The 26,515-nt window shown below is 52.0% G+C and overlaps 11 protein-coding genes across 11 annotated transcripts; 5 read left to right on the forward strand and 6 right to left on the reverse strand.

The window, feature by feature from the left end:
• Positions 1-93: 93 nt before the first annotated feature.
• On the reverse strand, positions 94-955 carry POX_b03433 (putative hydrolase; the record flags this gene model as incomplete). Its single annotated transcript, XM_050112329.1, has 3 exons — positions 94-521; positions 610-821; positions 900-955. 3 exons carry the CDS (start codon positions 953-955, stop codon positions 94-96), a joined length of 696 nt encoding a protein of 231 aa, XP_049972675.1.
• Positions 956-2,587: 1,632 nt separating this feature from the next.
• Positions 2,588-4,683, forward strand: POX_b03434 (uncharacterized protein; the record flags this gene model as incomplete). The annotated part of the gene is made up of 4 exons (XM_050112330.1): positions 2,588-2,752; positions 2,858-2,876; positions 2,945-3,294; positions 3,406-4,683. 4 exons carry the CDS (start codon positions 2,588-2,590, stop codon positions 4,681-4,683), a joined length of 1,812 nt encoding a protein of 603 aa, XP_049972676.1.
• A 1,208-nt stretch (positions 4,684-5,891) lies between these two features.
• Positions 5,892-8,154, forward strand: POX_b03435 (uncharacterized protein; the record flags this gene model as incomplete). The annotated part of the gene is made up of 5 exons (XM_050112331.1): positions 5,892-6,994; positions 7,073-7,197; positions 7,263-7,375; positions 7,454-7,583; positions 7,697-8,154. The coding sequence occupies 5 exons, from the start codon at positions 5,892-5,894 to the stop codon at positions 8,152-8,154; spliced, it is 1,929 nt and encodes a 642-aa protein (XP_049972677.1).
• Positions 8,155-8,264: 110 nt separating this feature from the next.
• Positions 8,265-9,377, reverse strand: POX_b03436 (uncharacterized protein; the record flags this gene model as incomplete). Its single annotated transcript, XM_050112332.1, has 1 exon — positions 8,265-9,377. One exon carries the CDS (start codon positions 9,375-9,377, stop codon positions 8,265-8,267), a length of 1,113 nt encoding a protein of 370 aa, XP_049972678.1.
• Positions 9,378-10,481: 1,104 nt separating this feature from the next.
• Positions 10,482-11,441, forward strand: POX_b03437 (Short chain dehydrogenase atnD; the record flags this gene model as incomplete). Its single annotated transcript, XM_050112333.1, has 1 exon — positions 10,482-11,441. One exon carries the CDS (start codon positions 10,482-10,484, stop codon positions 11,439-11,441), a length of 960 nt encoding a protein of 319 aa, XP_049972679.1.
• Positions 11,442-12,686: 1,245 nt separating this feature from the next.
• On the reverse strand, positions 12,687-13,628 carry POX_b03438 (uncharacterized protein; the record flags this gene model as incomplete). Its single annotated transcript, XM_050112334.1, has 2 exons — positions 12,687-13,227; positions 13,318-13,628. The coding sequence occupies 2 exons, from the start codon at positions 13,626-13,628 to the stop codon at positions 12,687-12,689; spliced, it is 852 nt and encodes a 283-aa protein (XP_049972680.1).
• A 2,609-nt stretch (positions 13,629-16,237) lies between these two features.
• Positions 16,238-16,886, reverse strand: POX_b03439 (uncharacterized protein; the record flags this gene model as incomplete). The annotated part of the gene is made up of 2 exons (XM_050112335.1): positions 16,238-16,493; positions 16,558-16,886. 2 exons carry the CDS (start codon positions 16,884-16,886, stop codon positions 16,238-16,240), a joined length of 585 nt encoding a protein of 194 aa, XP_049972681.1.
• Positions 16,887-18,557: 1,671 nt separating this feature from the next.
• Positions 18,558-19,746, forward strand: POX_b03440 (Enoyl-CoA hydratase AFT3-1; the record flags this gene model as incomplete). Its single annotated transcript, XM_050112336.1, has 4 exons — positions 18,558-18,880; positions 18,953-19,063; positions 19,156-19,512; positions 19,590-19,746. The coding sequence occupies 4 exons, from the start codon at positions 18,558-18,560 to the stop codon at positions 19,744-19,746; spliced, it is 948 nt and encodes a 315-aa protein (XP_049972682.1).
• A 408-nt stretch (positions 19,747-20,154) lies between these two features.
• POX_b03441 (Presequence translocated-associated motor subunit pam17) lies at positions 20,155-20,977 on the reverse strand (the record flags this gene model as incomplete). Its single annotated transcript, XM_050112337.1, has 2 exons — positions 20,155-20,331; positions 20,435-20,977. 2 exons carry the CDS (start codon positions 20,975-20,977, stop codon positions 20,155-20,157), a joined length of 720 nt encoding a protein of 239 aa, XP_049972683.1.
• An 809-nt stretch (positions 20,978-21,786) lies between these two features.
• Positions 21,787-22,700, reverse strand: POX_b03442 (uncharacterized protein; the record flags this gene model as incomplete). The annotated part of the gene is made up of 5 exons (XM_050112338.1): positions 21,787-21,979; positions 22,037-22,196; positions 22,286-22,337; positions 22,405-22,597; positions 22,678-22,700. 5 exons carry the CDS (start codon positions 22,698-22,700, stop codon positions 21,787-21,789), a joined length of 621 nt encoding a protein of 206 aa, XP_049972684.1.
• Positions 22,701-23,873: 1,173 nt separating this feature from the next.
• POX_b03443 (uncharacterized protein) lies at positions 23,874-26,510 on the forward strand (the record flags this gene model as incomplete). The annotated part of the gene is made up of 5 exons (XM_050112339.1): positions 23,874-23,935; positions 23,995-24,021; positions 24,083-25,347; positions 25,409-26,367; positions 26,424-26,510. 5 exons carry the CDS (start codon positions 23,874-23,876, stop codon positions 26,508-26,510), a joined length of 2,400 nt encoding a protein of 799 aa, XP_049972685.1.
• Between the last annotated feature and the right edge of the window lie 5 nt (positions 26,511-26,515).

A 26,515-nucleotide genomic window follows, 5' to 3' on the forward strand; every position in this document is an offset into this window, starting at 1 on the left:
GTCGACTCTGTAGAGGATGGACTGTACACAGGTACTGATTAGCATGAAGGCCTTACCCATAATCACCATGACCGTTTCCTCGGTCAGCCCCATTCAAGTCTCCTTGAATTCGTAGCGTCCTTGACGATCCTGCACCTCCACTTGGATGCGACCTTCTTCAATTTCCTTTCCGTTGACTTCGATGGAGGCATGCATCACATCCCCCGCCTTGACCTCTCCGACTCCCTTGGGGGTTCCCGTCAGAACAATGTCACCCTTCTCCAGCGTCATGACGCGCGAGATCTGAGACAATTGCTGAGGAATCCGGTAGAGCATCAGACCGGTCGAGTCGGCTTGGCGCTCCGTGGCACCGACGCGTAAGCGCAAAAAGGCGTCGTGGGGATTGGGGATGCGCGACTTGGCGATAGCCTGGGAGATGGGCATAAAAGTGTCGAATCCCTTGGCAATGGACCAGGGAAGACCCTTCTTCTTGGCTTCGTCTTGGACGTTGCGTGCCGTCATATCAATGGCGAGGATGTAGCCTGCAGGTAGCATTGTAGCGAACCTTGTGTCAACGAACCGGTTTCTCATCTCGTGTCTCTGTAGGGGACAGAAGTGGGGATCACTGACTCTCAATGGCATCCAAGGCACCCTTTTCATCCTCCGGGTCCAGATCTCGCACTGTTTTCCCCATGACCAGACCCAGTTCAACCTCATAGTGCAAACTGACACCTTTGGGGCGGAGGACCGGGCCGCTATTAGGGAGCAAAATGGATGAGGTAGGCTTGAGGAAAAAGAAGGGTTGCTTGGGCGTAGTGTTGTTCAACTCGGCAATGTGATCGCTATCGATTCGATATCAGCTCTCTCGCATCGCAGATTGAGAGAAAGACTGCTAGACCGTGGGGGGAGAGAGGACGTACGCGTAGTTTCGGCCGATACACATGATCTTGCGACAATTGGCACGTATGGATGCCATGGTGATGAGTGGCAGTGGAAGAGGAGGGGAGTCACGAGGATACGAGAGTGAAGGGAGCGCGAGACTAGTCTAAGGCATACAAAGGAGTCAAGAGTGCCCGAGATGTGACTTTGGTCAAGTCTGAAGATGTCTCCGATCGCCCGCGGGACAGCTACGGCGGATTCGGATTCTCCAGCTGATTGCGAATTGCGGAGAACTCGCCGACAGCCGGACGGGCGTACCCGCCGCTGACCGTTTTAAAGGTTTGCTGGATTTCTCTCTCTCCCATCTTTCTTGGCCGAAGAAGTACATGGGCGCCGGTGATGGAATTGTCATTATTCATTGGCTTTTCCTGGATGGCACAGTATTCACAGATGAATGGACTATGCTTTGTTGGCCCTGGGGCTCATGTACTCCGCTCAGAGGACTATGTAATGATCATGTCATCCACGCAGGAGACCCATTGCCGCCGGGAGCAGAAGAGGTCCTGTCACCGTCTTGGTGGTTACTCAACCTAGGCACCTCATTCTACATTGTTACTACGTGAAATCTCATTTCCAGCAATAGATGATGCTACACAGAAAAATCCTCGAGTCTCTCTCCCACCGAGAGAGTCCTCTGCCGGTGCGAAATCATACTGATCCGAGCATCGGATGAAACCCCATCGCTAACGGCCGCGGGCGGAGGTCATGCTTTCGTGTCAGCACATAACGCGGACATCTGTAATATGGACCTGCTACAAAAGATTCCGGCGACTGGACGGTTGTGAACTTGTCAAGATCTTTGACAGTGATTGAGAGGCGAGCTCGCAGGCAGGAGGCTTGAATTCCTCTGATTATGAACCCCTGGGATCAAGTAGTAGATCCTCGTGTTTACGTTATCAGGGTGAGCGAGGCTCGGAATATCTTATCAAGACAACTCGGGTTATCTCCCCGAGACGTTGGGCTGATAACACGAGATTAAGAATAGTCCCTCGTTGCAAGTTGGACAATCTTATCCCATCTGATGAACTTGATCTTCAATAGCACCGCCGTTAGAGTACCAGTCAGATTTCTCGTTCGCTTAGCACTTGAAGCGTTGCATCAAATCGAACTCCCGTATCCTTTGAGTCTCGACCAATCCAACAGCCCCCCTCAGACTCGGCTAAACTGCAGTACTCCAACGTGCTCCAACGGCAGCGCCATCAGCGGGTCGGTGACTCCATCGACCTTCCTCTCCAGGCCAAAGAAAAGATATGCATAGTCTCAACTTTCCCACTCGCCGACGGAGAATCGACGAGAAGGACGAAGATCGCTGAGCCTTTCCGATCATGGGGAGGAATGATCCGTGATACAGGCTGCAATCCAGTCAGAGCCGGACACTAAGACTGCGTAGTGGTGGTCGGACAGAGCATTCTACTGTATCCATATTGATCTATCCAACCTCGGCCGAGTGATAGGGCGCCCGCTCTTCCCCGTCGACTGGCTCATGACACCACTGAGCTGCACGTAGATAAAACCCGAGACGTATATCCTCTCGCCCGGTCAATCTCGGTGCATATCATACCTCGTCCTTGGCACACAGGTCTTCGTTCTCAATTTCTCAGTATCGAACGTCCTCCATAGCATACATCAAGCCTCCGCCTCACAGTTCCCCCGCATCAAGTCAAGCGTCATGCCCCTCAACTCCAGAGCTGTTTACGGCCGCGAGAACGCAGCATTCGTGCCATTCGCGAGTCGCCGCAGTACCGTCCACAGCACGAATGGCATGGTCACATGTACACAACCGCTGGCCGCGGCAGCGGGGCAGAAGATTCTGAGTCAAGGAGGAAATGCGGCAGTATGTGACCAATTCGTGTCCGAATCTTCGCTCTGAGAGAGACATCCTGGGGGGCCCAACCTGCACAGATCAAGCTGCTGACCGAAGCTCATCACTCTCCTCTAGGATGCAGCCGTCGCTGTCGGTAAGGCGCCTCCCAATTTCGAATCGCGTGGATGGAACTCGGACTAAAGACTGCTTCTCAACTACTAGCGGCGGGGTTGAACATGACCGAACCCGGCTCCACGGGCATTGGTGGTGATATGTTTTGTCTCTTTTACGATGCCAAAACCAAAAAGGTGCACTCTCTGAACGGATCGGGTCGGTATCCCGGTGAAGCCACCTTGGAGAAAGTGCGGGAGAAGCTCAATCTTGCGCCCGGCACCCCGGGAGAAATCCCCATGCTTAGTGCACTGGCGACTACCACGCCCGGCGCCGCAGCAGGATGGGTTGATACCGTAGAGAAATTTGGCAGTGGCAAGTTGTCCCTCGAGCAGATCCTCGCACCGGCGATTGAGTTGGGTGAAAATGGGTTTCCCGTATCTGAACTGTCATCTCATGGGGTACGTTGAATCAAAAAAAAAAAAATAATTACCACAAGGAACAAACATGTGCAGCCCTACACACTTCTTGAATGAGGATAGGAGGTGCAGAACTGACCATTTGCATGATAGTGGCAAGCAAGTGAGGAGGATATCCGCAATGCATCACCCAACTTCCGAGAAATGCTCAAGGACGATCCCTCGGCCAAGGATGGCGTGCGAGCACCCCGTCCTGGAGAGATCATGAAGAACCCAACCCTGGCAAAGACCTTCCGCACTCTTGCTACGGAAGGAAAGAAAGGATTCTATCACGGTCGTATTGCCGAGGCCATCGTCAAAGTGGTGCAGGATTTCGGCGGTCTGATGACCCTGGACGATCTTGCCTATCATGCTGAGGTGGGCACACAGGAGACAGAGGCCATCTCTATCAAATTTACCGGTCAGGATATTGTGGCCAAGGCGACTCGCGGGACGGATGGTGATGCCAACCAAGGTGTCGAAGTGTGGGAGCATCCACCGAACGGCCAGGGCATCGTTGCGCTGATGGCCCTAGGAATCATGGAAGAGTTGGAGCGCCTGAACAAGATCCCGCGGTTCACCGAGGCGCAGCACAACTCGGCCGAGTACCTGCATGCGGTGATCGAGTCTCTTCGCATTGCCTTTGCCGACGCCGCATGGTGGGTGACAGACCCGGACGCCGAGAAGGTTCCTGCCAAGGGTCTTCTGGACCGTGAATACCTCGCTGAACGCGCCAAGCTGTTTTCGCCGGACCGAGCAGCCGATATTATGGATCATGGTAGTCCTGCGCACAATCACTGCGACACTGTGTTTTTCGCAGTCACCGACGGCGAGGGGAATGGAATCTCATTCATCAACAGCAACTACGCCGGCTTTGGTACGTCGATCATCCCCGAAGGTTGTGGATTCACCCTCCAGAACCGTGGCGCCAACTTCTCGCTGGAGGCGGGACACCCCAATGTCCTGGCCCCTCGCAAGCGTCCCTACCACACTATTATTCCGGCCTTGATCACCAACGTCTCCGATGGATCACTGCATTCTGTCTACGGTGTGATGGGAGGTTTCATGCAGCCTCAGGGACACGTGCAAGTCCTGTTGAATATGCTGGCATTTGGATATCATCCTCAGGCGGCGCTTGACTCTCCCCGTATTTGTATCGCGGCACCCACGTCAGAGAGCACAGACCGTACCATCTGGGTGGAAGAAGGCATCAGCGAAGAAGCCGTGGAGGGTCTTCGACGGCTCGGCCACAAAGTAGAAGTGTTGAGCGAGTGGAAACGAAGCATGTTTGGTCGGGGGCAAGTCATTCGTCTTCACTACGACGAAGGTACGCTGGTGCACAGTGCTGGCAGCGACCTGAGAGGCGATGGTCTTGCTTTCCCGTTGCTTTAGTCTTGTCCGGTCGATGATCATGAACCTCATGTTTGGTAGCTTGATCTCTGAAAAGAAGTGTACGGCATTGATGAATCATCCCTCCAAATTATGATTGAGGTACGATTTTCCTCGTATGGGAGGTTCATGAAACCTAGGTAGTAGACCTAGAACTCTGCCGAGGCTGCTGAAATAGCAAGTGAATCAGTGGTTACACTGGATCGATTCTCCAAATATCCATTTCTCCAGACTTCCACTTGAAAGGACTTTTTGCCATCTTCTGAAAAGGTAAATATCAATCTGTCTGTTCTAAAGTTTGGATCGAGTTTCGAATTGCCCTCCATCAACGTATTTCACTGTGGGACTGCGGTTACACAGAGTAACCTCAAACATACGAGTAACCGCCGGAGACATGCACAAGTGCTGATGATTTTTTTCCATTTCGCTAGAGCGCGGTCTAGGGACATGGGATCTTACCCATTCTGACTCTCCGTCGGTGCATTGACTTCGAGTGATTGACACCAACTGATAGATTAGTCTATTCATTGACGTACTCTCCCAGTCTATACCGGAATTGCTTTCCGCAGAACCCCAAAAACCAACCGAATCGCCAAGACAGATCGAACTACATCATGCATGAGCGATTGCTTCGGACGGAAGAATCTAGACTCCAGGCCCTCTCGGATCAAACTTGCGAGTCTGGAGGCAAATTTCCCCAGCTCACCCCACAATCTAGATCTGGACTGTGCTGTGGAGAGAGATGGAGGGAGGAGCAGTAGAGAGGGAGAAAATGAGAGAGAGAGAGAGAGAGAGAGAGCATCTCTAGACTTATGACGCTAGTCATGGTCATGATCCCCCGGACGTCGACTCCAGGTCAGAAGCCCACGCGAGTCTATGGTGCTTTTGTTCATCTCCTGAGGCAGGTTTGATGTATCCCGAACCAATAGGAATTATTTGTTGACTTCTAGTCTTTGACCAAGTATACAAGAGACACAATCTGCAGTCAGGTCATTGGTATCCTATGGACAATACTTAAATCACAGCCCATTCCGTCGCCATCAACAGCCTGACCAACGATTTCTATCAGATTGAATATGGTGAAGCTTTTCCATATTGGGGTTCATCTATTCATGCCTCACCCTAAAGCTCGTTGAATTGCTTTTCAATCTCACTAAATCTTTTCATTGACGGGTATCTTCGTCTCTATCAAAGCTACACGACTTGTCAAAATGTCTCAGGCGATACTCGGCGATGGTGACATGGAGAAACAAGATGGATCAGAGAGTCATTCCCGTGCACATGGCCGAGCTCGTCCATTCGATCAAGACGACAAGGAACGTGCCGATGGCGTGGATGGTGTCCTTGGACGCTTTGCCGGGGCTGGTACCGCGGCTACTGCTGCTGATACCGTGGCCGATGGTGGTGCCGACGGGACCTTCCATCCGTCTGAGCGAAAGGAGTTGAAGGAGTGGGAGTGCTATGATGCATTGGGCTACTCCTTTCCCACTTGGAAGAAATGGGCCGTCATCTCGGTGATCTTCTGCGTTCAGGTTTCGATGAACTGGAACGCCAGTTTCTATGCCAGCAGTATCGCGCTGTATGCGAAACACTTTAACGTTTCGGAGCAGGCGGCACGAACTGGACAGATGAGCTTCCTGATTGCGTATGCCTTTGGATGTGAATTCTGGGCCCCATTCAGCGAGGAGTTTGGTCGATGGCCGATCATGCAACTTAGCCTGTTCCTGGTCAACATCTGGCAGGTCCCGTGTGCCTTGGCCCCAAATTTCGGGACGATCGTCGTCTGTCGTACACTGGGAGGACTTTCCTCGGCCGGAGGCTCCGTCACACTGGGGATGGTGGCTGATATGTGGGAGCCCGAGATTCAACAGTGGGCAGTCGCCTATGTGGTCTTGTCTTCGGTTGCCGGATCCGTCATCGCGCCGATTGTGGGCGGATTCGTGGCCACGTACCTGTCGTGGCGCTGGAACTTTTGGATCCAGCTGATTCTCGGAGGCTTTGTCCAGTTACTTCACATTCCGGTGCCTGAGACTCGATGCAGTATCTTGATCACCCGGGAAGCACGACGCCGTCGAAAACTCGGCGACATGGTCTGGAGCGGCGACGAGCTGAAGAAGAAGCGACTGTCGTTCCGGTACTTGTTCATGGTGTGGATTCGTCCATTCCTCATGTTCGTCCGTGAGCCGATTGTCTTGTGTCTCTCTCTGCTCAGTGGATTCAGTGATGCCCTGATCTTCACTTTCTTGCAGTCCTATACCCCGGTTTATAAACAGTGGGGGTTCGGCACGATCCAGGTCGGATTGGCTTTCATCCCGTGAGTTTGGCACCCGCGCTTTTTGCGATTAACCAAAGAAGATTTTTCCAGAGTCTGATATCTTTGTGACCCATTCAGGATCCTGGTTGGGTACGGTCTCGCGTATGTTTCTTTCCTGCCATGGATCCACCATCATTGCAGGGTTCAAGAGCGAGATCCCGATGGTCTCGTCCCGGAAGCTCGACTCCATTGGCTCCTTTGGGGTATGACCCTTTGTTCTTCTTTCATGATCCCAAAAAAACCTTCTCCGTTCTAACAACCATCTCAGTGGCTCCGTTGCTCTCCATCGGCCTGTTTGGATTCGCCTGGACCAGTTTGGGTCCTCCCAATGTTCACTGGATTGCTCCCATGATCTTCTCATGCTTGATCGCCATAGCCAATGTAAGCATCACCATATCATCCTGCAAAAGAAGGGCGATGGGGTCCACAAAGTCTCCCAGACTAACTGCAGTCTGCCAGTTCTCGATCTATATGGCTACGATCGATTATATGATTGCTGCGTACGGTCCCTACTCGGCCTCGGCCACCGGTGGCAATGGATTTGCCCGAGACTTTCTCGCCGGAGTCGCGGCAATGTACTCTGTCCCGAGTAAGTCTTTGAGCCCCCGATTCTGCACAAAAAGGCCCCTTGGGGAAGTGTCTCGTGTCTCGTGTCTTGCTTTGTCGTCCCAGATCAAACCTCAGGTCGTTGACACTGCCCAGTGTACGAGAATATGGGAACCACCCTGCGACTGGAATGGCCATCGCTGTTCCTTGCGTGTATGGCGATCATCTTTACCATCCCCATCTACGTGTTCTATTGGTTCGGTCCCAAGATTCGAGAAATGTCGCCGTTTGCCCAGACGCTGGCGGCGGACCGAAAGAGAGCTGGACGACGCGTTTCGCAGTGTGGTTCGCGGCGATCCCGATCCTGTGCAACGATACTTGTCTGGCTCTTCTGCCTCGGCTTCGGGCTGCTAGATGATCGCAGGCTCGAGGATGTGTGTGTGTGGGCGTGTGGTGTGGTCGATAGAAGCCAAATAGAGTACAAGGGGATGTGTGTCACTGTGGAACAAAGATTGTGTCCAACAATACCTGGTGTGAGAAGGGTTCGGAAAAGGCAACAGGAGCTTGTTGAATCTGAATACTGTATCGGACCGAGCTTGTCGTGTGATTCTTGATCTAGTGCAACATCTCATGGGCTGCGAAGAGAGAACCTTCATCATAGCCTAGGGAAATACAACCATTGTCAAGTATTTCTTTCTTGGTATATGGGTCTAATGAAATCAGTCTAATCGAGCTGCCGCAAGACGGTTCTGACCAGGGGCCCGCCGCGATCATAAGTCACCAGCGCTGTCTTCTGATCCAGAGCGAGAACCCCCGGCCAAACGCTGGACGCAGGCGAGACCAGGCAAGGCTTGCTCCATGAGATCTGCCCGTTTTCAGGTGGATCCGCAAAGATGGCTTTGATCGATGCATTTTTCACCCACTCAACCTGATCGGAGTCCTCGTCCGTCATGAACACCACCACCAGGGACCCGTCCGCAAATGCTGCAATCTGCGGAGCGCCAGCGTTGTGTCCTGCACGAGGACAAAACACTTCCTGGCGACCTGCCCAAGTCGCACCATCGTCGTAGGATAGCAATGCTTCAATGCTGAATGTTCCATGGCGCGTGGTCTCAAAAACCATAACCAGCACCTCACGACCGTGGTCAAGAGTGGTTGCAATGCCATTCATACCATCTCGCAAAGGATCCTCCTTACCGTACAGACAGACGGCCTGACTCCAGGTACTACCATGGTCGTTCGAGACCACTCGCATCGTGCACTGATTGTTGTGCGCGAATTCATGCGAATAGGTTAGTTGAACTTCACCTGCGCGGCCTAGTCGCATAAATGGTTCCCAAATACCCCAGGGAGGACTCTTCTCGGCCGCCTGAGACGCATACTGCCAGGTACGGCCACCATCGGTGGACCTACAGACAGTGATGCGGAAATGCGTGGGTCCATTTGGACCCAGATCGTGATTGCGGAAAGCTGCCAGTACAATGCCAGGGACCACTTCCAGGAGGAAAAGATTGTCGATCTCTCCCGTGGCTCGTGTCACCTCGCCGAAATGGTGAAAAGTCCGTCCTCCATCTGTACTGCGTGCAACGCAAAGTGCGTTTTGGCCACTAGGGAACCGAGTAAAGGAAGAAAGGAGGGAACTGTCTGCTAGTCGAGCCAGACGCGGATAGGTGCCCTGATTGGGAGGTGAGGAGAGTGGACGCTCATCATGGAGGATCTGCACGCGAGCTGGATGTTGATGTCGCGTTAGGCCGGGTGGTATGTTTCGGTCCATCCTTTCGGAATGCTGGCCTATGCCCAAGGCATTCAACACTTTCTCTTTCCACTGTCCAGGCATTTGAGTTCAAATTCTTGGGGGGTAGACGGATTCAATTCCACGAAGAGAGGGGGAAAGAGACTTCTTCATTCATTTGGTCTGTCTCATGTCGTGCTGAAGCTAACGGCTTCATCTTGCTAGCAAAGACATGAACGCGTGGACGTGACGTCATCGCCGTGGCCGGAGGGAATTTCTTCCACTCGCACTCGCGAAAGAGAAGAGGCCGAGATGCCGAGACCTTGTCCATAAGCTGAGCAAGTGCAAGTCCTCTATGTTAAACGCGCGGACGAAGAAAGCCCGACAACCGTCCATATTGTCTGCAACTGTACAGTGCGAATCGAACTGCAAACCAATCATCATCCGTTCAGCAAGGACCCTGCAGCGCCAGCACAACCGATCGTGGACCGCCCCACCCGGTCCAAATGGACGGATCGCACGATTTTCGTCCGAGCAGATGTCTGTAGAAGATATTGGGTACTGAGCAGACGAGTTCTGCAGTAGAATTATGATTATTATTGAGCTTGTAAGTTGCATAACTCTGCCCTACTCGGTAGCTGCCTCTCGGCCTGGCATTGTTGCGAGTCAAGCTCTGCGGACAGTACTGTAGATTGTTTGATGGGGCTCGATCGTGTTTCTCACCAGTGGACAGGTCCGCTGCCTGGAACTATGCAAACAGCGGCGAAGCTAGTATGATGATGGCTAAAATAATAAGAATAACCAGTCACAGACGATAACCATTCAATTCCAGTGGCGATCATCAAGTCCGGAACGCAGGTGGATTTACCGTCGGCTTTAGGCCGTGGATACGATCGGACTTAATCAACGGATTAAATCACAGTCTCGACCTGTAAAGACCGAGAAATATAGGCCGGCAAGACCGGGTCTCCTCAAACAGGTTCTTGGAATGAGATATAAGAGAGGAGGTAACCTCACCCAATTCAGAGACGCAAGGCATTGAAAACAAAGCAGTCGAGGTGAAAAAGTACCCCGGACAATTCAGTGCCGAGACGTCATTCATCTCATCATCACTCAGGATCGTTCTTCACATTCTTCATAAGAGAGAACCTGCCCTACGCACACTCAACACCTCCATTTTGACAGTACTAATTCACTTCCCACCCGATCATGGCTTTTTTGTACTCTCAGCTTTTTGTCCGACCGCCCTATCCCACTCAGTCCTTTGACGGCCAGACGGTGCTGGTGACAGGTTCCAACGTGGGTCTTGGCTTCGAAGCTGCTCGTCATATCGTCCGGCTGGGCGCGGCCCGAGTGATTCTTGGAGTCCGCAATGTCACCGCCGGAAACGAGGCCAAAGAGCAGATTGAGTCCTCGACGGGCCGAACGGGAGTCTGTGAGGTCTGGGAGGTTGACTTGGCATCGCATCGCTCAACAATCGCCTTTGGCGATCGGATCAATCAACTTCCACGCCTCGACGCCGCGATTCTCAATGCCGCCGTGGCGACGGAGACCTTCGACCTCGCCGAGGGCTATGAGCGAACCGTCACCGTCAACGTGATCAACACACTGCTAATGGGTCTCCTGATCCTCCCGCGACTGAAAGCCACCGGCAAGGAATTCCCCACGACGCAGCCCCGTCTGTCCTTTGTCGTGAGCGAGGTCCATGCCTGGGTCAACTTCACCGAGTGGAAAGACAGCGACACCCCCATGAAGGTGGTATCCGACCCGACTCTGGCGAAGATGAAGGAGCGTTACATGCTGTCCAAGTTGCTCGAAGTGTTGCTGGTGCAAGAGGTCGCCAGCCGCACACGGGCCTCAGAGGTGGTCATCACCATGGTGAACCCGGGTCTGTGTCATTCGGCACTCAGCCGCGAAGGTAACTGGCAATTGACCTTGCTCAAGGCGGCCCTGGCCCGAACCACCGAGGTCGGCTCACGGACATTGGTAGCCGGCCTCTCTACCAGCGTCGAGGGCCATGGATCCTACATGTCCGACTCGGAGGTGCGCAATACCGCGCTGTCGCCGTTTGTGCGCAGCGATGAGGGCCGCGCGGCTCGAAATAAGTTGTGGAAGGAGTTGTCCGACGTTATAGAGCAGGTGCGCCCGGGGATCCTGCAGAATCTGTGATTGATTCACACTGGCCCCTGGAAAGGGAGGGGGAGCTATAATGTACGTGAAGTGTGTGCGATACAAAGCTGATGTGGCTTCCGTCGCGGTGGCGTTGGGCTGATTTTCAACCGGACTGGGCCTGTTGTACTTGGTATCTCAAAATTGAACCTGAGTTTCACTCGGACAAAATAGATGGAAGTGGTTGACCATGTTCATTTATAAGTGAAGCTACCCAGTTTAATTTCCTGTGCTTGTATCTACATCCAATAACTTGGCCTCACCCCCAGATCTCCGATCATGACAGGCCGGTCGGATCCACTCAAGGTTTCACTGCAGCAATTGTCTTTGTTCGTCTACAAGCAAGAAATTGCCCTCATCTCAGGGATGATCATAGAAAGTGGTGGAAATGAATATCCGATAGATTTATATATAGATGTATTATATACTAGTTATAGGTTTCTTTCCATATCTTCTTGACGATTCTGTACATCATCGAATCGTTAAGGCAACAGCCATGGAAGCATTCAACTGCAGCAATTCAAGCCATCATCCATTTCCCGTGGCTTTTTTTTTCCTTCACAGGAGAATCACCCAAAGCGCAAAGCCTCCTGGCTGACCCCCAGGCTAATTGTTTCCAAGCTTGCCAAGGACCCAGTCAGATAAAGAGTCTAAATCCTTTGGAGCTTGGCATGAGTGGGAAGGGACCATGCCGCTCTCTACCCGGTTATCGCCATCGCCATTTCGCATGATGATTCTCGTTACATGCCAACATGGGCTTGCTCAAACATGCACTTTCCTCACAAGCGGACGGAAACTCCGGATGGCCCACGGAATTTGGCCAGAAGGCTCATCCATGCATAGTGTTGGTCTTAGGGGCCACCTCGAGTCGTTTGCCAGCCTGGCTTGAACGGAGTATTGTCGGAGATGGCCATCCTTTGCCAATGTCATCACATACCGGTGCTCCCCTCTCGTACCTGCGGACCAAGATGGTCCCTCGGCATTGACGTGGGGGGGGGGGGGGGGGGGGGGGGGGGGGTGTGGCTCCGAGCCTGCTACCGGCTCAGACTATCTCGAATCCGAACAGTGTCCCGAGATCCGCCATGTTAGGGCCAATGAGAAGAAGCGCGATTTGATTGCACATTCTCACCTGACCAGAGTAACCCGTGACTCGAAGCTGGCGGGACTACAGCGCCGAGCTGCAGCCGTGGGGCCAATCTTCGTATGGAAATTCTCTTTGTCCCTCAAGGGCGAGACCGGACTGATTCAACGATCATACGCCCAGAATTGAGAAGATGGCGGAATGAATGCGCCATGCATGTCTTGGAAATTGTGCATCTCCTGTTCCTGCTGGGGGTGGTCCGGCTGGTCTGCTCCGATGGTGAACCCAGCACTCGTATCGACTGGGAGCCAGTTGAGAGTACGACGAGTCGTGCCGTCGGGCATCTCCAGAGTGGCAGAGCAGTCCTCGTCTTTCCATTGATGGGCAGGCTGAGCCGAGAGATATGGGAGATCTGATGGTCCATCGCGACGAGAGAAGGATTGAGGTGATCGTATACTGTGCAGATCCTCGCCATCTTGCTCGGGCTCCCACGAGCCCAAGGATGCGTTGCTTGTGTCCGGAGTGCCGCAAGGATCGGAAAGAGGAGAACCGGGGACTCCCGTAAAGTTTTTGACCGGGGCGGTGGGGGTCATAAAGAGTGCGCGTTGAGTGGCCATGAGGGAGTTCCAGCGCTGACGCTCGACAGCGTGAGAGGATGGGTCGGTGTACATTTGTCGTTGACTCCAGGTTGCATTGGATACTCCGCTAGGAATGAGGAGTCAGACCTTTATTCCCACTTATTTCTCATACCGCACTCCATTGGAGACAGTGTCTGGGTGCAGCTCATGGACATACCTGGGCTCTTCGAAGGAACTCCATTTCCCGCCAGGGGAGTGGATCGTCAGGCCTGCATCCACCCAGGACTGAGGGTATCGCTGGGTATAGGTCTCCATCGCCTTAGGGTACTCGGGTTGTGCATCCCAAGTCGGGTGGTCGTCCACCCACGTCTGGGGATCTTCTTGCATGGTCAAGCTCCAGTCGTGGGTTCCCGTCATGAAGCCGGAATACAGCTCCTGGTCGCCCATCACCGGGCCTTGGAGGGTCTCGTTCTCGTGTCCAGGGAAATCCGGCACGCACCATGGCTCAAGTTCGTACATGGATGCCATGATTGACGTGTCGAGCTCGCGGTGGCTGACAGGCTGGGAGTTTTCGACGTGGTCCTTGGTGAATGGAAACTATCCGTGACGATTTGCTGCAAGGAAACAGTGATCGGCGGCAGCACTCGAGGCGTCAGGGTGACTTCGTAGCGATGAATTGTTTGGATGGACAGATCTATCTGGAGAGATGGGTGGCCTTCACAACAAAAGTATACGAGAAGAGCGCCAAGATCATATCTTACGAGGAAATTGAAAAGAAGAAAAAGAAAAAAGCAAAGTTTCTGCAGCGATGAGGATCGCCCACTGTCAGTTCCTTATATAAAATTCCAGAAGCAGAGAAGTCAGCAACCCCAGATCCCGGACGGTCAGGTCAGGACCCGATTTCTGGAGTGACGGGATTCACCACCAATTTGGTCTAGTGCCAAAAGAAGAAATTGCGGAGAAGTCCCCCTGCAAGCGACCCCGGAAAAAAAAAGAAAAAGCAAAAGAATTCAATCGAAAAGACACAGAGACCAGGGACCGAAGCCGTTGCCTGCCTCTACCGGTGCCGGTTGAGCAGAGGACCCATCTGGCTTGGGCACCCAGTGGTGAAGGAGTGTCAATGTTGCGCATGATGCCAGGCGACATGCAATAAGAGTGGACCTATTCAATCGACCCCTGCACCATGGAAACTTTGCTGCTCACCATCAGCGACTAAGCCCGATTCGAATGAAAGAAATGCTGTACGATGAGCGTCGTTGGGTAATTAACCGAGCAGCTGGGTACTTCAAGCGTATAGAACCATGGCACCATCTCTGCCTTTGTCGGCTCTTGGGAGGGGAAGGCTAGTCAGTCGAGTCAGCAATTCAGCACAGCGTGCAGGGTTCGCCGTCAACTTCCACAGCTTTCTTCCCCGGATTGTGACCGACGGCTCGAACCGAGCCCAACCACGGGCAGCGAATACACCAATCGGTGCATTTTGGGGAGTCAAAAGGGGCTCGGCAAGAATCCCTCGAATTAACCGATGTCCATTGCCTTTGTTCCCCGCAAAAAAACGAGCGAGCCCAGGCACGGGGAGGAAACCCTGGCATGGCCGTCTCCTGACAGCCCATGACTGGTGGTCCCTCCAACGGCTAAGCCAACGAGGATACAGGTCCGATTCCTCGATTTTTACGACGATACAACATCCATCACTAGCTCCGGCATGGCGGGGGAGAGGAACAGCCGCTGATCAGCGCCCAGCTGTCCCGGAATGGGTGGATAGACCGTAAAGGTCGGGGAAGGCTGGGGAATACCGCATCCAGTGCATAGCATAGATCCTCGACTAAGCAACAACTCATCTGGCCATGGTCACAGCTGAAGTAGATGACTCGAACCGTGGTGAGATCTTGCACGGATGTGCCTTGACGATCGCTCGATTTGCCCCTCTTACTCTCTCCAGCTTCCCTTTCCTCTCTCCCTCTCTCCCTCGCGTACGCTAACAATGCCGATCGTGGGGATGTGTCTCGATTCAACAATCATGGGCTGTCCTCTTTTGGGCCCCGTTGCGACTGCTCATCTGTGTGTGCGAGGGCAATCCGCCAAGTCAATCCTGGTCAATAGCAGGTCTCGTCAAAGTATCCGTTGTTTGCATCCAACCGGGCTCAGTATCGCGAGCAAGCTACGCTTGGGGCACTGTCGATCAGATCTTGACTCAAAACCCATAGGGATGTACCCTCCACGCCACGAGGCACTTGGTACCGGGCGGAACTGTCTCATGCATTGGTCAATCACTGCCAATGCCGAGCGCGACGGTAGAGTCGTTGCTGGGACACAGGCCCACCTCTCATCTTCCTACCACGGATTCCGGCCTCCGGGGAGGGTTGGCAGGCTTGCAGCCCGCAGCGGCCTTTTTGAGTAAGTTTCTGCAGCTTCACCCTGTTGGATAAGTGGGTGCATTGACATCTGCCTACTTTGGTGGTTGGAGATGACCGATCAATCACGGAGACGATGGAAGCTGCCTTTTTTCGGGTCGGCCCCTTGCCCTTTCTCTTCTTCATCATAAGCTTTCCGTAGAATTTTTCCATCAATCTCCGCTTTTTCGTCGGAGAGCTACAAAAGTTCTTCTGCGGGTGACCACCCTTCCGGCTTCACTGTCTGCCGAGAACCTTTCGGCCTTGATACTTGAGATGACCTCAAGGTTCATTGGGGAAGTGGATTCTTTCCTTGGCTGAGTCTAGTGTTCCTTTACAGCTCGGGTGCCATCCTGTCTTGAGGTAGTATTGCATCGGCAACAGGTTCAATTCCACTAGCGGGGGCGAGGATATAGAGTGGGGTTCCTCCGGCGTTCTTGCAAGATCGTCTTTCTCCAGACAAGAAGACTGCCGAGTCAGATCAACGACAGGGTCTGAAGTGATCATTGGGCCACAGAATGAGACCTGAGGTTCAGCCACTCCGATACGATCTCTGCAGGGCAGTGCGGTCATACACGACTGTCCATTTCGAGGCGAGGAAAGTGGCAAGCACATGTCCCAAGGGGGGCTAGTCCATTGCGGAGGTGGCTAATTCTCAATTCGCTCGTGATCACGCTCGTGCAGGGTCGTCAGGTCTTCCCCATAGACGGAGGCGATCATCATCTCTTCTGAGAGGGACTGCGATCGCTAGCGGGCGTGTAGTGGCGCTTCTCCGCAGCGGCGAAAAGTTGAAATGTTGGCTTCTGTCACCCTCGACCCTGCATGGAGAGGGTCAGCAATATCCCTGATCCAAAAGGGTAGTGGGAATTGGAGAGTCTGAGTCAGGTCTGATTCATGATCCGGGAGATACAACTCGAACGGGACAGATGACAGACGACTGCAAACACTGTTGGGCCGATCCTGAATAGATGTAGGAGGGAGTAAACGTTGCGCGACGACGCCACTACGGATGAATTCTCCTGTCTCGATATTCGCTCGTCCTCGTATTTTGGTAAGACATTGCATACCAAAGTGCGGAGTCGTTTTTTGTTTTTCGGTCTTCTGGAGCAATCGATTCGATCTGGCTAGTATGACAGGCAAGCTGGGCGGTTCTCGAAACCGCCCGTTCGGACTCTCGGAGAAAAAGTTCGAGGCGTGCCTCCTCAGGTCCGGTGACTACCCTTGTCCTCTCTGACTGCCCAAGGAGAAGGAGATTTTTCGGAGGATCAAACTGGATGGATCCACTCCAGTCCCGACCCCTGCACGTATGCTGCGTCTTCGGCACATCAAGTCGAGGGCAGGACGAGTCAATTCTTTCTGCGGGGAAAAGCAGAGCGCAGCGACCCAGCCAGTTCATCTGATTGGGGGAGGACGCGCATACTCTTGAATCTAAGCGGTTGATCTCTGCTTTTTTCTGCTATTCACAGTCCTTCCAGTGTCTTATTCTTTCCCCAGGGTCTTTACGAGTGCCCGATTCATTCAGAAATTATAATTATGACTTTCAATCAAATATACACTTCCGCTGCTATACGAGCTATGCTCGTACATCGTGCTTTACATTGGCATTTAGCGATTGACGACGGAAAGAACGAGTCTAGTCGAAGGTGCAATGGAGAAGACTGTCTCATCGCTGCAAGGCTTTTCTCGAAAGATATAGCAGCACCCGTGGAGCTTTGGAGCTGTTGCGAGTCTAGAAGCAAACATTATTTCGTCTCCCTTAAAGCAAAATTTAACTTGCCCGCATTAATTCTTGCATTTCTGTACCCTCTATCGTTAGATAGAATGACAGTCTGTGAAACATAAAATGAGCTCGTGAGGGTCTTGGAGCAATTTTAACTCGCCTGCTTGAATCACACCGTCGGGCCTGAGTTCATGAATTTCTTCCTGTCGTTTGATTGCTGCAACTTTGAGGAATGTCATCTAGCTGCATTATACTGTCCCGTATCCTGATCTGATAAGTTTCTTGGTTTTCCTGGGGGTTTCATTCTCTGTGAGACAAGAAGATTGCTCGATTGTAGATCCTGTGTCGTGTCCGCGGCTACAGGGGCCCGTCGTGGTATACTGTTAGGTATTCCGCAGCACATTGGAATACGTTTTACAATTGCGGTACATTTCATACCATCAGGCGCCCGGTTCAACCTTGGCCGGCATCATTTCGCCAGTGTACTTAGTTTCTATGGAGCTGTTGTGACACTTTGGCGGCCTCCAATCGTTTCTCATGGGGGTGGTGGCTATGTTCAGGGTTGCATATGGAGTCAAGGCATGGAGTGCCTGTGCTTGCTGACTGCTGACGTGAGTCTCCCGGTCAATATTCTGCTGGAAACATTTCTCCTGATTAAGTGGAAATCTGAATATTTGCGACTCTGATTTTATTTCATTCCCTCTCTATGATGCGTTTCTCATGATGCGTTTCTCGGCAAGAGAAACAGTCAATTCCAATGCCTTGGGATGGACCAAGGTGCGTCAGAAACAGTCTCAATCGCAGTTTGTCCAGTGCTTCAGGCAGTGTCATGTTCTCTGGGTATACGAATGTCGCATACTTAGGCGTTGGATAGCCTGGGACCAGTAGTAATCACCGCTACCTTGATGAGGTCGGGGGAGTCTATGGGTACTTGTTCCACGCCGATGCCGTTTTTGATCCAGAGCATGTGTAAGATCATCTATTTACCCTTCTTTCCATATAAATCAACATTCTATGTTCATCGACGGTGCTTAAAGTCCTGTAATGCGAATGTATACCTGAGCTGTGATTGATAGAAAATACTCTCGTCAGATTGATGTTGCGGGGTCCCCGCATTCAAACGCTAACCGAAGCCGAGGTCGACCAAAGATCAACCCTTCAGCGCTCCACTGATCATTCTTGCGAGGTTCAAAGTAACGAGTGTTGAAGATTGAGCATACATATACAAGAACTACAGGTCTTAAACTACCTTAGACTTCTTCACGATCAGCGAGTGTCTTGTTGACATTGACGTGAGCATATATTCGTTTCACTACAGTGCAGACCCTTGATTTCGAACCGCGCGCGATGATATTCGATCCAGCCCGCATCGAACTCCCAGCTTCATACGAGACAGTTCCCACTACGGGTCAAATCAAAGTCTCACATCATCCGACCGGTGCTGCATCCGCTACTCCAGTTATTGTTGTGACCTTGAATCGTCCCACGAAAAGCAATGCATTCACCTCGCAAATGGTGCAGGATTTTGAGAAGCTCTATCCCATGTTCGATGTGGATGAACGCGTGAAGGTGATTGTCTTGACAGGTGCCGGTAAGACGTTTTGCGCCGGAGCGGACCTGGACCTTGGTTTCAGCAACAGTCAAGAGCGTCCTGCGGAGCATCGCGACGGGTAGGTCGTACTTAGAACGCCTCTGAGTCGTCGCCATTGGAGATTTATATTGACAGGACTCACACCCGGTAGTGGTGGCCGAGTGGCATTAGCTATCCACCGCTGTCGTAAGCCCACAATTGCGGCGATGCAAGGCTCCGCAGTTGGGGTTGGAATGACCATGACGCTGCCGGCGATTATACGGTGAGTTGTCTGTTTGTTTTGTCGTACACTTTTTGTGAATCTATGACGGCGGCAAATATGCAACTGTATGGCGACTGAAGATGAATACCCAGGATCGCCTACGACAAGGGCAAATATGGCTTTGTGTTTGGCCGTCGTGGCATCATCATGGAATCATGCTCCTCCTATTTCCTTCCCCGTCTTGTCGGATTCTCCAATGCGAGCTATTTAGTGAGTACGGGAGCGGTCTTTCCGCCCACCGCCAAACACTTTGGCGATCTTTTCAACGAAGTGCTTCCAGATCCTTCGCACGTCCTGCCTCGTGCGCTGGAACTAGCCACCGAGATAGCCGAGAACGTGAGCCCGACATCTCAATATCTCAACCGCGCACTCATGTGGCGGAACCCGGGAACTCCAGAGGGGGCTCATCTGTTGGAATCGGCGGTGATCTGCCAAATCTTCGGTTCGGCGTATGTCCATATCTCCTCTGGGTCATTCCAGATCTCGCGAAGGATGCATCCTTTTCAATGGCTGACTACGAAAACAGAGACCAGAATGAGGGGGTCCAATCCTTCTTTGAGAAGCGCAAACCCGCATTCCGGGCCAATTTGGATGACAATCCGCCCAGTAATGTGCCCTGGTGGACTGAAGTTGACACCGGAAGGCGTCCAAAAGCAAGGAAAACGGGTTCGTCCAAATTGTGACAGTGATGTTGAATCTGTCCGATTGAGGATCTTATTCGATCGCTCTTTCGCCGCCGCGTTGCCCAACTACGCACGGGATTTCGAATGCGACAGTCCAGTCTATCAGTCAAATTGTCGCGTAAGGCTTACAGGCCAAAGAGCCGTGCAGGAAGTGAACCTATGAGGGAAATCCCGGGAAGAGTAACCAATGATTACCAGAATCGACTCAATTCAGTCTCCAGAATCGCCGAAATCGCTAATGAGGCGAATATCAAAACACCAGATCACATGAATAGAATAAAGAGGAAAGCACCCCAGACAACCTCGAGAATACCAGCCATGAGCATATTGGATGTTATTCACGCAAAATAGAGGGAAGAAGACAAGAAAGAAGAGCAACACAGGGGATATTTCAATTGAAAGTTAGGTTTAAGCGATGAAGTTGCGACGTTTGCGGTTGTAGGCCCGTTGATCCTTCAGCCACTGTCGATAGCCTTGGACGCTGCCAATTTTCTCGCCGTAGTAGTCGGGGACGGGGTTTGCAATGGAGTTGGTTGAGGGATCGACTCGGAATCGTCTAATACGGTCGAAAAACTCTTTCTCTTTCTACCGACGCAACGATAAAGGATAAAAATTAGCCTGTTCCCCGTCTATTTTCATGGAGGCGGTGCTTTCTTTTTGACACAAACTGGACGGGCAAATGACTTACAGTTGCCACGGAAGGCTTGTATCGGCGGTAAACAAGGCCCCAAACACCATTGCCTACCGCAGGACCCATCAACCATCCAACGGCACCGCAAGCCGCAGTTGCCAGCCCGAGAACGACAAAGGGATCCAGGCCCATCACCTGAGTTCCCAGAGCCTCCAAATCCTGAGCCGCAAGAACTTGAACTCCGACAGAGGTAGAAACGAGAGATGTGATGATGGAAGATGCTAGTGAATAACGACGGCGCGAAGCTCGGAGCTTGAAGAATGAGTCCCAGTCAAGCTTGACCTCGTTGTTCTTTGGCGCAGCCGTGGATTGCACACGCAGACCGGCCGGACGGTGCAGGCAGACAGCGGAAGGTCGAACATTGTGAGATTGGAAGGTCTGGCTCTGAATACCACACGACGGTCGGACAAGAGATGAGTTGAGCCGGACTAGTTGCGCTGGCCCTCCCTGCGTGACACCTCGGACAACGACACTGGGGCGCGCAAGTGTAGTCACCATGGACAAGCCCACACGACCAGCCGAGACAGATGGGATAGACATTTTGACGAGATTGGTGCGTCTGTGTTGCTCTGTGCGGACCTGATTCGAGTCGTGGGGAAAAAAGAGCGTGGGCAGAGCTTCGAGCATGAGCTCACGTTCCGTGCACCTCCCGCCCGCGCACCTCCCGACAATTCCGTCACATGTTTGTCATTAGATAAGCGAGACCACTGGGTTGAACGTTCTCGCCCAGCGAATCGGGCGACCTGCCGCGTGGTTGAAGCTTGGCTGGACACGACGGGTCACATCAATAATCAGTGGAAAACTCCAGTAACTACTCAGACTTTTATTTGAGCTGGTCTATGTGGCCCTCTCCGCAAATTTATGGTCTCTCCGAGGAATCTTAATATGGAAGTGGTCTACTCACAGCTGGTGTATTCGCGCAGAGTGGCTGTCGAGATACTTCAATTTGTACAGTATCATCATGTACAGTGTTCTATCAGACATTCGTAGACTCTCATCGGTTGGCAAGAATTGGCCTTGACTATTACTACTGATTCGGTGCATCCTGTGCTCTATCACTACACTTATTGCTTAGTCCGTCTTCCTGAACCCATTCGCCAGACTATGCATGCCATTGAAACATGATGTCATGCTCACCAACACCATGGCACCTCCCGTCCCAAACATTGACATGCTGGGGACCGTTCATCAAAGCGCTGGTCGGAGACAATTGCCACATAGCCTCCGATAAGAAAAAATATGCGCAAGCCGTAATTTGCGTCGGAGATGGGAGGACGCTATGCGTTTTCAAACGAAAATAGACGAAGTTGGTATGCCTCACTCCTAGTCGCGATGCCGACCCATTCGGGTCACAGTGAAAGCTGCTCGTACTTTTTGATGTCGCCAGGGCGAGATTGCGCTGGAAATAGGGCGCCAAATCCATTCATGTGACCGTATAGCCATTTCAAGGTGACTGTGCTTAAGGCCATCACAGCAGCACTCAGCGAAAACAAGCCGACTCGGCCAGTGGTGGAGAGCTGTTCAAAAATCGGGTAAGGATACCTAGGTCATTTAGTAACAGAAGATAAACATTTACTGGCAGACTCGAGTTCTACTGACCATCCATTGTACAAGTAGCACCGCTCAATCCAGACCCAATATCCGAATGCGATCGTACTGGAAAGCCCCAAGGATGGCGTCACAGAAATGGTCCATGGCGGCGAGAAAAACAGGAGATCGACCAGCATGACAATAGAAGGAACCGCATGGAAGCCAAGATCTGCCCAGCGCGGTCATGAGTGAGGATCAAAATTCTCTTGCGAAATTTGGGAGCGAAAAAAAAAGAAGTTGGCTTTGGTGTTCACATACCAGCATGCAAAGGAATGACTGCCCAATCTGGTACCACAAGGCGCTCATCAATCTGAAGATCCGATGTCAAAACACAGTTCTTAAGCTTGGCTTAGACACGTTGTTGTCGGGGCACTCACCAAGCGCAAACCCCAGTATAGAACGCTGATCAGTACTTCCATGGGAGCACTGCATACTGACAGCAAGTTTTTGGTCAAGAAAAGTCGACGCGATAGTGTTATATCCGCAAGCAGGCCAACCAGAAAGGTGATTGTCGAAAGAGTCAAGCCGATGACGGTCAAATATTGAAAATGCCAGCCATATGCCTCGTTTCTGTTTGATGCGTTAGCGCTGCATACATCAGCCCTCCGAGGTCCCCGGACTAGAACCTAAGTATCTTCAATATGACTTACGCTCGATTAGGATTCTCATGCATGCTAGCCAATCGGTGTCAGCGCTAACGTTGTCATTTCGAAATATATGATTTTATGGAACTCGGGTTTTGCAGTGCACCATGGATAAAGTGCACAATTCAATGGACATACTACTTGAAAGACAATATGAAACTGGCCAAACCACTGGCCTGCTCATTGCAATCTTGATATTAGGCCACGAGTAAGATCACCCGATGAGAGAAAGGATCTTACGTGAACAAAGGCAGAGAGGCCTCGAGAGGGACTTGGCAGTCGCTGCAGCGGATGTGAAATGAAGTCTGAAGTACTCATGGCTTGTAAAAAATGCGAAACAGACCAATCTATGCAATTGCTATAGTACCGATGAGCAACTCAAGCAAACTATTTATGGGAGGCCCCGGGGACCCTCGGCTACACAGAGACCATTAAGCAAGGGCGAAGGGCAGGTACAAGCAAGGCACCGCTATGACGCACTTGACAAGGCCCGGTCAGCTGCCAGCGATGTTTCTGGCCTGTGGCATCCATCTACGGCATGGTTGTTTTTCCGCACGCCGGCTGATTCAGCCTCATCGTTCCGTTCCCGTCCGACGGCCGCCTTCCCCACACTTTTCCACGCGAGCTTTAGATGACACCGATCGTTGTGCCGGAGAGACGATGTGCTGATTAGGCCGGATATTTTCCCAAGCTTGCTGCTTGCATCTCTGTGTAGTTCCAATTCAATTCCGACCCCCCCAGTTGTCATACAAACATTCCATTCAGCACCTCGTTTTTTCTTCAAAGTCCACCACCTGTGGGTCGTTGATTCAATTCCGCTATCGCTCGGCCGCGTTTTCCCCGCAGATAAGTGAACGAACTCCTGGTATCGGAGTACGTACTTGCAGCAAGGCCTCCTTTTTGACATCTTCAAGCATCCCACTTTCTTTGCACATCGATGGGCCTCTACAATCGGTGCGGGTGTTTGGTCGACTATCGCTTTGTCGCAACTTGGGGGCAGCAGAGTTGCCAACGTCGCAAGCGAAGCAATTGGTAGTGGAATTTGATCATCAAACCAGAATCAGGCTCAAACACTCGCTATCTGGACGAGCCAAGGCATTCTCAATATATCAGTCACCTTGGCGCATTATCTCAGTCAGGTGTGAAACTGTCAACTTCTTCCATCAGAACAGACCTGCCTGTGAGACCGTCCAGGCGGTGCAATGCCCCGCCCTCGCCGACCTGGCGCACCAGAGCCCAAACGCAGAAGCCGAAATGGATGCTGGTGAGTGTTATCACAACATAAATTGCCTCACAGCGAGCGGTAGCTAAAGCAGTTCCCAGGCCTTGCAAAGCTCGCAAAGTGAAATGGTACGAGAAACCGCACCTAGTTGTTCCCCAACATGATTGACTGATCATAAGCTCGTAATAGCGACGAGGAGAAGCCGTCTTGTCTCAATTGTCAAAGACAAGGCGAGTCATGTGATTATAGCGTACGCCTCAACTGGGGTGGCCGATCGAAGCGTGCGTCTATTGACTCGTCCGCTCCCATTTTGAAGGGATCTCGAGGGACTCCAGTTGATTTCCACGCAGTGGTGCGCTTGAATGATGTTGAGTCGAGAAATTGCTCAGCTCCTGCTGTTGCAGAGAAGAGAGCTTTCAAAGAGGCATTTATCAACTTCAAGCCCGGCGATTTCGGGTCTTCGGAGGATGCATCACCAAATAGCAATGCAACCTTTGGTGCTTTTGACTCTCCCCGGCCTCAGACGTCGTCTGACATCGCTTTATCTCCGTCGCAAGGCGGGAACGCGTTTGCATCGGCATTACAGCGGCATTCGCCGGGCACTCCGGCGTCTGTCAGGCCTGTAAATCCCCATACCTTGAGCCAGGAGATCGGAGGTACTGCATCATCTCCGGCTGATCAAGCAGTAGATTTTCCGTCACTGTCTGCTTTTGTATTCCATTCAAACTCGATATCTCAGCCATTGTCTTTTCTACGTGATGTGTCGGATCCGCCTCGTCACTTAGCCGTGTCCTCTGGGACCGATCAGGATAACCAACAGCAATATGCGGGTCGTACTGGATCACACGAAGAACGCGGGCTAAGCTTTTTGCTCAATGATATTGATGAGCCCGTGGGACCCTTTCGTGAGCTCACAGATTGTCGCGAAACCCCAATTTCCGCCGCGGCAGGCTCCCCGTCCATGGCCAATCGCGGGTTCGACTGCGGATCGACTTCTTCGTTGGCTCGTCCAAGTCCATTCTCAACGATCTCGATTGATGACGGAGGGGATACATCGAACAGCAGAGAGTCCGTTGCTGCACAGAACAAATGGCATGCGTATCTCACCAGCGTGACCGATAACTATGGTTTTGACAGCGGTCGACCAGATCGTGACTTGACGCTGAAAAATGATCATGCTGCTATCGATATCAACTCTGCGGTCGACAAAGCCTCGCCAGCTTCACAAGCTCCTCAATGCAACGGCTTTCCTGTTGCAAGAAAACCCAACTACAGCGAATATTATACGTCTCCAGTTCCGATCAATATTCCCCGCTGTCTCTCGCCTCTTCCTCCATCTTTGCTGAGGAATCCAATCAATCTGCTCTATTTTCATCATTTTCTCGATCACACATCGAAGATGCTCGTTCCACATGACTGTGATAAAAATCCATTCTTGTCTGTCCTTCCATCAAGTAAGGAGAGAGTCCAAAGCTTCGACCTTTCTGAAATGGTAAAATGCTGACCAGCTTATAGTGGCCATCTCTGACTCGAATCTTCTGAATTTGGTCCTTGCCTACTCGGCGAGTCATCGAGCACGCTACCTCGGGCATCCGGAGCCAGCCAACCGAATAGCGCATTGGGTAAGAGATGTTTTCCCAACTTTGCGGATGGCTTTGGATGCATCGAAACAGGACATCACCGATAGCCATCTAGCTACGGCAATCTTGCTCCTCTCATTAAAAATCGTCTCCCCTACCACTTTTGAGGTTCCCATTACTTGGCAGAGCCACCTCAAGCTGGCACGAGATCTTTTCATGGCCTGCAGCGATCGACTCGCAAGACCTGGCAATCAAGTGGGTGCTTTTTTTGCCCGATGGCTAGGGTATATTGATACTATGGGTGCACTCTCTTGCCGCCAAGCAGGGCCACCCCTGATGTTGTATCACCATGTTTTAGCCGAAAGTTCTCGCCCGAAAAGCCATGATGAGAACTGCGTTGACTGCTTCACCGGATTTAGTCCTCGAACTGGATTATTCTTCATTCGACTTGCTCAGCTTGTTCAGCAATGCGACAACGAACGATTTGACGATTTCGGTCATTTTAGACGAGACTGGCACCCATCGGCAGACATAGTGATGGAGGCAGATGCGCTGCTGGGCGACTTTGACGATCTTGGCGAAGTGGTTCATTCTGACCCCACGCATCATGTGGGAATCCAAGCCGACGACATGATGTCTACAGAAGAGGCCTTCCGCTGTGCCGGTCTTCTTCATCTTCATCGACGGGTACTTGAGTCTTCGCCGAAGTCATTTCCTGTGCAGGATGCCCTTCGTAGGCTTCTCGGTGCCTTGGATCGAATGAGGTTGGGTGCTTCAACCGAGGTCTGCTCGCTTCTTCCTTTGTTCACAGCGGGCTGTGAATCACAGGACCCTTCCCAGCGGATGAGGGTATTGGACCGGCTGTTTGAGCTTGAAAAGTCAGGATTGAAACAGGTATGCCCTCACGAAAACGTTGGCTCGGGCGACAAATTAACTTTGTGATTCACCAGATACAAAACGCTCGACGACTGATGCAGCAATGCTGGGAGGAGGATCTGCCATGGATAGCATTGGCAGACGGACAATTCCTGGGATAACTTCC

This window comes from Penicillium oxalicum, chromosome II (assembly GCF_001723175.1).
Source record: "Penicillium oxalicum strain HP7-1 chromosome II, whole genome shotgun sequence".
NCBI classification, from domain to species: domain Eukaryota; kingdom Fungi; phylum Ascomycota; class Eurotiomycetes; order Eurotiales; family Aspergillaceae; genus Penicillium; species Penicillium oxalicum.